The sequence below is a fragment of the Micropterus salmoides genome, unplaced genomic scaffold, assembly GCF_014851395.1.
Source record: "Micropterus salmoides isolate LMB-PRFRI ecotype aquatic unplaced genomic scaffold, ASM1485139v1 Ms_hic_scaffold_4, whole genome shotgun sequence".
Classification (NCBI taxonomy): domain Eukaryota; kingdom Metazoa; phylum Chordata; class Actinopteri; order Centrarchiformes; family Centrarchidae; genus Micropterus; species Micropterus salmoides.
Genome location: NW_024043372.1, coordinates 22,141,138 through 22,153,855, shown reverse-complemented (window position 1 = coordinate 22,153,855; position 12,718 = coordinate 22,141,138). Strand labels below are relative to the sequence as shown.

Genomic DNA, 12,718 nt, shown 5'->3' with positions numbered 1-12,718 from the left:
ATATCTTGGCCGGCAGCACCAATCGCTGCTACCACAAATACAATGGTTTCCATGGCAACCTTGAAAATAGACTCCACATTCGTACTCAGAAATAGCAAAGGACGCTGCACTAACCCCAGAGAGACCCTGCTGCCAATAATAACTACCCATAGATATGGACGCACAAATATCAGCCGCACTCAGAAATAAATTCACGCCATTACATTTACCAAAACATAATTACTACAACCTACACAAACTATCAACTTGTATTCAAATGCACATTTAGCATGGGTGTGCCGAGGCATGGGAGAACATTAACGAGCTTTGTGTTTAACAACATCAAAGCAAAAGCACAGAAACATTGTTCAGTCAAGCTCCACAAATAGCTGACATATCTGAAGGAGAGAGTCTTTACAAATGTCTAACATGCTACTCTAACAAGTGTCTGCCATGTCATGTTTTCAGATATCTTGTAAATGTGTTGGAGTGATGTTACTGGAGATAAAGGGTAAAGTGATGAATGTTGCCTTGGAGACACTTGAGGAAGGTTTATAACGCAGCATACAGTCAAACACAGGATGGAGGAACAACTATAATACAAAGTGACTGTGTGGATACAGAATAAGATCTTGTTGGGTTATTCCTGTTATGCTTCAAATGAACATTCGATAGCTTTATCATTCCTAAGTTTCAAGTATTGTTTGGCATCAGGAATTATACACAATGTTGGATAATATTGTGCTGGATGATAGCAGACATTACGGGTCATTCATAATAGAAATTTTGTTTTTATCACTTTGCTTCTAGAAACAGCAATAAAAGCTAAACATTGAAAGTTTCCTCAGGAATCAGTTTACATTCAAGTAGTCTGAGGGAGGTGCCTGCTATGATGCAAAATGCACGTGGTTAATTAAATAAATTGATATGTTTTTGGTATGATGATGATTCCTCTGTAAGTTCAAAGTCAACAACTGCAATTGATTAAAAATCTAGTAACGTCAATCCCACCTGAAATTGAGAAGATCCTGCACACTGTCACGTTATTATTATTGTTATTTCTGACATTTCAGTCGTCACACCATCATTGGGTTAATTTGTTTTAACCAGTATTTTACCTGATAAAAGTTTGAGGAAACATCGTAAATAAGAGTCCAAGTGATTGATAATGTGCGAGAGCTTTGCGGTTAGTGTTTCTAAAATTCTAAAGTAAAAGCTGATTTCATATCTCATAGTAGCAGTGTCTCTCTTATTTGCTTCATGAAATAACAAACGCATTAGGACACCTTTTGTTGCAATTAGACTGCCATCTTTAGCAGTAAAAATGAATGTTGGAAGACATCTAAATGTAGCCTAATAAAAATAATAGCTTTTGATTTTTTTTATAGAAATCCCATTAGGCATTCTTCTCTCAGTCTGTCAGTCATTGCTGGCATGAGGTCTGTTCCAAGAAACAGGTTAAATAACTGAATGAAACCCTGAATTGATATTTAACTTAACCTTTAAGGTTCAATTGGGGATCTGGGTTTTACTTCAGATAACTCAGCAAACCTGCCAGATGGTGGCAGTGTCCACTTTACTGTGTGTGCGTGTGTGTGTGTGTGTGTGTGTGTGTGTGTGTGTGTGTGTGGCCACCTGCTTCAACCCCTGCAACAGAGATTACAGTAAAATCTCTAAGAACTGTTTTGATATCGCACACACATTTAAACAAATTTAAATATGCACATACCTAATCATAACTAAAGTGCACCAGTGCCATGCAGAGAGAGGCGAACACGGGAGTGAACAACAAGACAAATTCACCTGCACGTGTGGCACACATGGTGCACATGCACACTCTTGTGAAAAAACAGGCAATACCGACACATAGGACAGGAACATCACCTAGGGAGTCTCCTGATAACAACAATTATTTTTACAACAATAAACACTTGATTTTAATGTTGGCTCGTACTATGATCATATTTTGTATATGTGTGTGTGTGTGTGTGTCTGTATGGTTATACAGCACCCAATTGTTTTCTCTAAAACAAAGAAACCATATAAATGTTCTTGTCTCTATGCTTCATGTGTTCCTTCTCTGGTGTTGAAGGAATATCAGTGTTATTATGGATCCTTCACTGAAGAAATATGCAATAACCTATGTAAACATTCACAATATTATTAAGCAAGAGCTTCAGTAACTTTATTCTTTCAAATTATTATAAGAACTAATATTAATCTACCAGCATGGTACACATCTCCAAAAATACCTAAATCATCTTTCTTAAGGCAATACAATGATTGCTAAATGAAAAAAAAAGTCCTAAATGCTCATGCTTGTTATTGTTTTAATATATCATCATTTTATTCGTTGTTACATTTAAAAGAGGATGACAAACCCTGAAGTCCAAAACAACCTGTGATCAACCTGTGGAATACAATGAAAAGCAGCATTGGGGTTGTCCTTTGTGAGTACTGTCTTTGTGAATTTAAAGGATAACCCTATTTTTTGTTGTAGTCAACAACTCCCATGAAATGACTTAAACCAGCATGAATCATCTCTCAGCGCTTCCCAACTTCACCAGCCTGTCTATGGCTCTTAGCCTCAAGCCCATTGGTTCCAGCTGAAGACATAAATCTTTAAAAGCTAGTCACAAAGATACTTGTTTTTAAAAAGGCTCACTAATTTTCTAAAACAGCTGGACACAGTTTTTAGCTAACATTACTCAAACAGGAGCAAATAGTGTATTTGTTGGGGACTATTTTCAGACGCAGATTAGTACACATGTGGTGAGCTAGTGAGTGTATACAGCAGTAGAAGGTTGTATATAGGATCAACTACAGTGTGTGTGTTTATAGTAATGAAGAAAGATGACACCAAGTGCAACTATGTGGCTCAGTGATGTATTATTAATAGTTTCTGGACAACAATAAAGCTCTATGGCACAGAGGAATATGCTATAACAGGCCTTGGATACACAGACAATACATGTAGGATGAATTTACTGTTGGCATTCATCTTCTCGTGGGATTTATTGACTATTTGTTGCTATTTGAGCTTATACTTTTCATTTTTAACAGAAGAAAAAGGCCACCAGGCAACGTTCCTTGCATCATGGCAACAATGATGTAGAACACAAGTAGGATAATGCGCTTGTTTTTTTGTGTGTGTGTGTGTGTGTGTGTGTGAGTGTCTCTTGCACGTGTATCTCCGTGTCCTAACACTAAAAACATTCGGCTAATGACGGGTAATTACTGCTGCTGAGATCCATGTCACATTATTATACAGTGGAGCTGTGCAGATGCGTTGCGCCTGCACAGCTCGGTCTCAGCAACACAGCTCCATATCTCACTGGACCTCAAATAATCATGTTGTGTATATTGTTGTCATCTAGTGAAAAGCATTTTAGGTTTTCAAATAAATTATTTTGATGGAAATGTTCTTTTGTGTGTTCAGACAGTTCTTCTATGTCGTAGAATAAAACAACACTCAAATGTATTGAATTACCTAAAGGTTTAGTGACATAAAGTTTAAAACAAGGCTGTTTATATTTCATGAACAACTGACATGTTGGAGAAACACCAGATTCACAGGAAAGTGGGAACATGTGGTCCTGTAGAGTGGAGTGAGAGCTTGATGTTTCACTTTTCAACTCTGAATGAATTATCCTTTTTCACAATATAGCATGCTTCACACATTCCCATCATCTTCAGCAGCTCCAGCACAAGATCAGGTGGGTTCTGACCCTGAAGTGGGGCGGCACATGAAAATACATATAAATTAAATTAATGGAAACTCACACTGTAACAGTGTTTAGGATACAGGTATCAATAACAGCCCTGAATGAAAACGTGTCCTCTCCATTTCTTCTAACTCCACTCGTAAGTTCACAACATAATACAAACCAATTAGCGAGAGGATGTAAGCATGGATCCCTACAGACATTTGGCAAAAAGATTAATGATGATAATGTCAGATAATACTCCTCAAGTTACAGCACTCTAGAGTTGATCGATGTACAGCATTTTCCACGGGGACATTCAAAAAGGTTTTAGTCGATTTCTAATTTGTATGAGTTTATTTGAGCAGATATCTGATTGAGCTTTTCTCATTATCAACATCGAGTGTTGCATGTCAACCTTTTGCTCCCAGGTGACGTCACAACTTCCCTTCGGTAATCACGCTGCTGCCTTTTGGCACTGTTACTTACTGACAGCCCGTGTTAATTAATGTTATAGGACGTGAACTGGCCCGTTTATATTGTTTATATTGTTTACATTGATTCAAATCACACAATATTTCATGTTGTCTGCAAACTCCAGGTAATGTGCCTCTCCTCTCTCCACACACAGTTGTTCATATCTCCTTCCAAATGATTCCATCACACATTACATGACAGTCCTTTTATGCATGGTACTCCATTGTGTACTTGCTCCACCCTCAACTCCAACCCTTGGCCCCCATAGCAACCAGACATGTGGATTGTTTCATCACGTTTCATGTGAGGGTTTCTGCATGAGGTGACCTTGTGCTAAGAAGATTGATAACAAGGCATTTAATGTGCAGCTATACATGAGATGGATGGTCATCTGTCATGTTGACATCTGCATCGTTGCCCTTTCACCTTCTTCAGCTTTAGACCCTGTCTCCATGGTCCCTGCCCTGCAGCTGTCTATGCTGTCAATGTCTATAATTGCCCTCAGTGAGTGTCCTCTTACCTGCCTTTTGCTTATGTTCTGTCTGCTAATTTTCCTGCGTTGTCCACTTGATGCCAGATATAACCCTCAACATGAACCAAATAAACTACCTTCAACATAACCTGATGTGTTTTGAGTGTGTGAATGAGTCTTCCATACTGTTTATACATTATCCAAACTGCCAACAATACAATAGGTGTAGTCAATACAGATGCATTAATGTGCACGCACTGGATTATGTCTCAAATCTAAGCTATAACCCAAGGCTCCTGGTGTAAATAACATTGCATTGCTAACAAGGTCGGCTTACCAACCGGGCAAAGCTGGCACCTGCCCTGCATGGGACCCCAGAACTCCAAACTAGCAACTAGCTAGTGAACATAGGGGAGCATTTAGCAACAAAATCATAGAACAAAACCAGATTTTTCTTAAGGAGTTGGTGGAGACCAAAACAGAGATATAAGAGAGTGAACAGACATATGTAAATGAATATATACAAACATAAATTAATGAAGGAAAATGTTGCTCTATAACTGCCAGATGTCTAAATAAGCAACTGTTTGCAAACAAGTTTGATATCTCAACTTAAAAGATGGTGATACGTGAATATTCTGATCACAACTTGTTTCCATTACCCGGAAGTGGCCACCGTGTTTCAGTTTTTGTGCTTATACTGTATGTTGCATATTCACAAAATAACTTGTCAAATCAAATTGCAAATCCAGGGCCAGGTGGTTATAATACATTGGAAAACTGTACATGTTGCACTGAAAGTAGGAGGAACAAGCGGTTAACAGAGGCCTCTAACCCCTAACAGGTTAATGTGGCCATGATTCCTAAAGTAACCATGCCTCATGTTTAAATCTCAATAACATAATGTAATGAGGTAATGATGTGTAAAAGGTGATTCATCCTGTTCAGAGAACAGGACTCTAAGCTGTTGCTGCTCTGAGCTCCCCATGTTGATCCTTAAGGCACTGCTGCATGCACATCCCTTCCTGTGCTAAGGAGTGCTGCAGCTGCAGCTCCCACACACAGTGAGTGTTTGCCCTGTCCTTCACCACGGTAATAAGATGACCAAGTAGGAACTGCTTCATCATTAAAGACGTCACTGTACTGATTGAGCCACTGCTAGTTAATGCGTCCTTAAAGGGAAGAAAAATTACACCATCACATCCCCGAGGACCCCGTTTGTTTTAGGAAAAATGATAAGGGCCAACATAATAAACTAATGAACAGCGAGGAGGGGAAAGACAAAAGCAGCCAGCAATCCCCCTGCTGCAGGGTTGAAGCTCGTCGGCATCTCAAAGACAATTCATTGGCTACATGTTTACCACGCTGCATGCCAACATGCAACATGTTTAATAAACAGTAAAATAGTTTAAATGCTGTAGCACATTTCAGACACAACATTTGATGTTGGCTGCAAGCTTACTAGTCTAATCTTTAACAGCTTAAAAGCCTTCTTGAAGGATGCTGAGGATGAAGTATAATGTTGGACACTTCACCTCTTTAGTGTTTAAAACAGTCATGTGTGTAAAAAGGAAGAAGAGAAGGCGAAAGGCGGGAGGGGGGCGACACCCCCCCGGTCTGCTGCATGCGCCCCTCCTCAGTTCAGATCAACTATCAGATGGTTGCATTTCCTCATCAGTAAAGACCGCAAACAGGCTTCTCCGGTTATTCTCTATGTCCCGATGACAGTCAGAAGAGGGACCGCTGATCGCCGCTGCTGTGATGAACAGGGTGAGACTGTCCTGTAGCGGATCATCTCCAAGACTGGACTGTTGTTGAGTCTCTCCTTTTTCTCCTCGGATGTTAAGAAACCGACACAAGGTAAAGCACTATAGCGGGCGGGACACTTGTGCCTGTCGGGAACAAATGTCTGTGACACAGAGAGGAGATTTGATGATGGGAAGAAACAAACAACAGCATGATAATGTTTGTTAGGGTCTTACAGAATGTTTTGTTATTCGCTAATTAATTGATGGTGTAAGATGATTTTTTTTTTTTTTTTTTTTTTGCTGAGCACCCTTTTTGACCACCTCTTGACCGGGCTGCTGCATTGAGCATTAATGTCGTCATTATCACCACATATAAAGGAATGACATCACATCTTTCACTTGAATCTTCAGTAAAACAGCGCTAATTTATTGATCTTATTGTCTTTACAGCTTCATCTCTCCACTGTAAAGACTAATAGACACCCAGACTCCTACAGTTTATAATCCTGACATGATGGGGGGGTCACTCTGGACTTCCCACTGTGCCACTGGAGCAGTGTTCAAAAGAAGGAGCTTTATTACAGTTCTACCTCTGGCTTTATTGTTGCCAACAGTGAGAGTTAGTGCACAGTTTATGGGAAGCCCTCTGGACTGCCACAAGACCTGTGTGTGCGCCAGCAACATCATCAGCTGTTCCAAAATGAATCTAACCTATGTTCCCACTGCTCTTCCACAATATACAGCTGTTCTGGACCTCAGCTTCAACTTAATCACCAAGCTACTTGCTGAGTGGACCCCCAACAAGCTCAGCAGACTACACAGTCTGCTGCTCAGCCACAACAGCCTCACCTTTCTCTCCTCTGAGGCATTTGTGTATGTGACAAAGCTTCGTTACCTGGACCTTTCCTCCAATGGCCTGCGCCTGCTGGACGAGGTCATTTTTGAGCCACTGGAGCACCTGGAGGTGCTGCTGCTTTATAACAACCGCATCTCTCAGATAGATCGCTCTGCCTTCTCTGGCCTCATCAGCCTGCAGAGGCTCTACCTGAGCCAGAACCAGATCTCACGCTTCCCCTTGGAGCTGGTAAAGGAGCAGAGCCGGCTGAAAACTTTAAGACTGCTTGATGTGTCGTCCAACCGAATCAAAACCCTGCCTCTGCATGAGCTTCAGGTTCTGCCCGCCTGGATCAAGAATGGCCTGTACTTCCACAACAACCCTCTGCCCTGCAGCTGTGAGCTGTATAACGTGGTGGCACACTGGCACCTGAAGGAGCTCAGCTCTGTCACTGACTTCAAGGGCAGCCACACTTGTGTGTTACCAGGCCTGCAGAAGGAGAAATTGGCTTTGCTGGATCTGGATAAGGTCTATTTGAACTGCAGCAAGTTCAGAATTAAGGATGAAGAAGCCTATCTGGAACAGTTCCTGGTCCTGGACTGTGACACCAAGCAGAAGGACTTGGTGAAGAGCTGGGCGCTGCCTGGAGACATCCCAGTATCTTCAGCACACAAGACTGCCGCGATGCGTCCTGATGGCAGCCTCCAGATTGGGCCCCTGAAGGCAGAGGATTCAGGGGTCTACACCTGCTACGCTACCAGCAACTCCGTCAATGAGACACTGTATGTAACTGTGGTAGTGTTTAATTCCACCTCTAAGAGCGGACTGGAGAACCTAAAAACAGCTTACACCACCCTCATAGCATGTATGGTCAGTGTCGTGATGGTTCTCATCTACCTCTATCTCACACCCTGCCGCTGCGCTTGTTGCCCAGGTCAGGGCCCAGAGAAAAGCGACCCAGGAGACAGCCTCCACTCTTCAACTGTTAGCATCTCTCAGGCACATGAGGAGACAGGTCAAGAAAGAGTGGAGGGCGGCGGCTTCCCCTACAAACATGTGGCCTTCCTGGAACATAAGGACCAGGTGGAGCAGAACGGGAGGTTGAACCCAATCGGCGAGGAAGACGAGGAGTGGCAGGGGGACAACAGCGAGAGAAGGAGGTCTGACGCAGAGTCTGTCAGCTCTGCGTGCTCTGATACCCCCATGGTGTTGTAAAATTCAGTGGCGCAGCCTGCAGGGTGAGACAGGGATGGCTCAATCCTTGTGGCTGAGATTTGTGTGCTTTGAATGTGTGCAAAGGTTAGCATCTTCCAAACAAGGTTAAAGCTTTAGTTGGCTCTCACAGCTGGTGGCACTGCTGCAGTAGCATTTACTGCTGCTAGAAAATAAATGATCAGTGCAATGTCTTGATAAAAAGAAATTAAAAACACCCCAAAACATCCTAATAATGCCTAGAAATGTGGTTTAAATAATTTAAAATGCCGTTATCTCAGTTCTCATACAGGACTGAAGTTGTTATTTCTATTGCTTAAAGCAAATTGTCTTTAAAAAATACAATCAGTGCTTCTATTATTTTCAATAGTGTCACTTTAACTGCAAATTATTGGCTGGCCCTGCAAGAAATTGCTATGCAGTCCCTTTAGAAAATATTTGAAAACACAAACCCACAGCACTAATTACTCAGAGATAAACAGAATGTTTTTTTGATGTTGTTCCTCAACTTAGCAGGCTTCTTTTATCCACCAGGGATCACAGTACTACAAAGATTAGAAGTTTTAAAGATGTTGGACAGACGCTGCAGCTTGAAAGAGAAGCTCATTTTTATGCAGAGCTTGCAGAGCTCACTTAATTAATACTGTGAGATGTTTAATATTAATGCTTAATGTTTTACATTCCTGTGCAGTTCTGTTGGCCTTCACAGGACATGATACTGTAAGGACTACTCTTATGCAAGTTTATGTATTTAGATTATTTTCGATTTGAGTGTGATTTAATGCTCAATTACTATGTGTGTTTGCAGTAACCAACCTTTTGTTAAATACTTTTACAATTTCTTGTATGCAGGTCTACTTTGAGTCATTTTGGAACTTTGTGTGGTGCATTTTGTACTGCAGTTTACTCATAACCATAATTTGATTTTTCTTTTACTTTATAACAAGAAATACATGATAACAAAAGGTTTTCAGATAAACCAGACCACAACCAGTGTTGTGGCAGTTACTCACTGACCACATAGACACTGCAGATTTTACTGAAACTGATATGTTTGAAGTGTTTACATCAATATAAATACAACTATTGACGATTAACAGACAAATGGACATGAAATATTGATTTAAGATGAGCCAGTAATTTTACAAAGTGATTTCATGGCATCATACTTTCCAGGTGACACTGCAAAAAATATTGAACTTAAAAAGCACATCTTGTAACATATATAACATCCAGTAGTACAGAATAATTAGTCTGTGATTGTTACAGAAAGATTTCGATCTCCTCATCTGCTCATCTCATCCATCCATCCATCTTCATTCGCTTATCCAGGGTCGGGTCGCGGGGCTCATCTGCTCATTCTAACCATTTTATGGCCTGATGTGCATTTCCTCGTTTTAAAGAGGAAGCTTGTTTCAGATCACATATTAAGTGAGCTGTTGGGTCTGCAGAGTTATCACAGTTTCTGGTCCAGAAAAAATATAAGCATTGTAATAAGCTGAAGCTCATTTAAAGCGTAAAGTCAACAAAGTGACTCAGCTGTCCACTGGCAGTGCAGCTGCTGCAGACCTTGTCTCCTGAAGGCAGATTTCTGCCTCAGTTCTTCAGTTTGAACTGTTTAAAAAAGGGTTAATCATGTTCACAAATGACTATAATGCCATTTCTAGATCAGACAGACTGGATACATGACAGTGAGTTCAAATTCCAAAAATAAACCTAATGTGTTGTTATGATGCAGTTATAATTATATGTTCAACGTGAGATTCAGACTGGTAACATAAAAGTACATCCTGCTATATTGGACAGTTAATAGCTGGCAGGAAGCATCGCCCAGAGGAAACAAGTGAGAGTGAATATCATCTACTGAATGCTTCTGGGCATTAGTGCCCAACCCTGAACAAATCAACCAGCCAGCAGCCTCATAAACACAGTCAGAAATAGCAGCGAGTAGTGCAGCCAACACGCAGGCTGCCTCACAGAGCTGAAACATAAACATACAAGTAGCAATTTTCAAACATATCTTAATTTTAGTTACATTACTAAAATGCCTTTTAATTGTTGGTTTTAGAAGCTCACATCAAAATATGTTGTCCATCGTGTATGCACACACGTGGAAAAAAATCAGGAAATTTAAAAAAAAACAGGGGACAGAGTCCTGGGAAAATGATGTTTTCACAAACTTGTCTGTTGCTGATGAGTGATTGTGATGGAAGATAGTTTATAAAAATACTTTTTTTTTAACTTACCTTAAATAGCTGAAATTTAACCATTTAATAAATTCAGGGGGATACAGATCACACACTGTAACTGTGAAGAAAATTAACAGCAAAATAAAATTCCCTAATTAGAGATGCAGCAATATTTATTAAGTATTATATAATATCTTTTTGAAAGAACTATCATTTGTATACTTTCACTTCTAATGGTGCTTTTTCAATATCATTTATGCGAATCAACACCTTAATTAAATGTCTCTATGGTAATTACAGCACTGAAGATAGTCCTGACATTGTGAGTCTAATGCAGTCTAATGTGGTCTAATAGCATTATAATGTAGCTACATCTTAATTGAAAAGGGGCACATATTTACTGTATGCTAATGCTGTACATATCTCTGTTTACCTCTAAAAGGTACTTATAACCAAAGACTGAGTTACATGCTAAGAATGAATAATCTGTTTAGTGTTTACAGTTTGTTGTGATCAGAATGTTTAGGTTACCAACTGTATTTCTGTGTGAAGCCACAAACCTATATTTTAGTATATGCAATCCTGTAGGAATTATTGTATTTTATTATTTGCTGTATCATACCGTGTAATATTGTACCATCCTGTATTTCATAAACTAAACATATGACAACAAGATCATGTTCTGTCACTATATTCCTGTAAGATGAACGCACTGAATCTGTCAAACAGCTGCAGTAACACACATTTAAAAAAAATAAAGATAAAGGAATAGTTTGACATTTTTGGAAATAATTTTCTTTCTTGCAGGGAATAAAATGAGAAGATTGATCCCACTTACATGTCTGTATGTTAAAAATGAAGCTATGACCAACAACTGGTTAGCTTAGCTTAGCATAAAGACCGAAAACAGCTAGCCTGGCTCCATCAGAAGCTGATAAAATCTGCCTACCAGTACCTCCAAAACTCACTTACATTGTATCTGTTTCAAGCCTTTGTTAAGGCCCCAGTACCATGAGCTATGAGGAGTAGTCCAAGTGACACTGGACTAAGCAAGAGGCCAACAGTTTTAAGGACATTGATATTCTTATCTAACTCTCAACTAGAAAGTCACTAAGCGTATTTCCCCAAATTCTCGAACTTTTTCTTTAACTCCAGAGTGCTCTAGATGTGATAGAACAAATATGATGATGACCTGATCTGGATGTCTGTCTGCAAAGCTCAGGCTTTCGTCGGGCATGTTCGCATGGGAGCTCCACAGTGTATTACACTAATGACAGCCTTGTTCACTTGAGGGTGAAATGGCAGACCACACAGCTCACTGGAGCAGAAACTGTTCACCCAGGGAGATGTATTTATTGCACCTATCCCTCAGACTTACTTTGTTCTGGCAACATTCGGTGTTGCCGGCTTTTCAGCCTTATTTGGGTTGATCACAGGATCTCCTTGAGCAGAATAAGCACTCTGGCCTGTATTTACTCTCCTCTGCCTGTTTCTGTCTAGGACAGAACACTCACTTTGATCAGGGTTATATTTTGGCCTCAGATAATTTAAGCCTCAGTTAAAAAATGTTATTCAATTTCAATTCAGTTTTATTTATATAGTGCCAAATCACAACAACAGTTATCTCACAGCGCTTTTCATAAAAGAGCAGGTCTAGACCGTACTCTATGATGTTATTTACAGAAGCCCAACAATTCCCACCAAGAGCAAGCACTAGGCGACAGAGGCATGGAAAAACTTCCTTTATCTTGATGTTGTGTAGTTATGTGTAGCATAATCACTGCGTGTAACATGCTGCCTCCATTTCTTCATGTGACATTGTTTAAAGGAGTTAATGTTTTGTATAGATGTTGGTCCATCTGTCTGACAGATGCTGCAGTGTGAAACCTCACCTGCTGTCCTGCAACCCCTCTGCAGGATGAATGATTGAAGAGGTCTGCAGGGATGTCCATGCTCCCTGCTTCATTTGCTGCTGTCTCCTGTTACCATATTTACCAGCCGAGTTACTGTGTGTAACTAGACTTAACCATTATTAAATTCAGAGTAGTCTTTAATTACTACAAGGTTAAATGGAATAAAGTGTGTTCATAGAAGGTATGACA

General features: G+C 40.2%; 1 protein-coding gene across 1 annotated transcript; it reads left to right on the top strand.

Annotated features, from left to right (window-relative positions):
* Positions 1–6,216: 6,216 nt before the first annotated feature.
* On the top strand, positions 6,217–11,369 carry LOC119885422 (amphoterin-induced protein 1-like). Its single transcript, XM_038695447.1, has 2 exons — positions 6,217–6,492; positions 6,831–11,369. The coding sequence occupies exon 2, from the start codon at positions 6,892–6,894 to the stop codon at positions 8,428–8,430; it is 1,539 nt and encodes a 512-aa protein (XP_038551375.1). The 5' UTR covers positions 6,217–6,492; positions 6,831–6,891; the 3' UTR covers positions 8,431–11,369.
* The last annotated feature ends 1,349 nt before the right edge of the window (positions 11,370–12,718 follow it).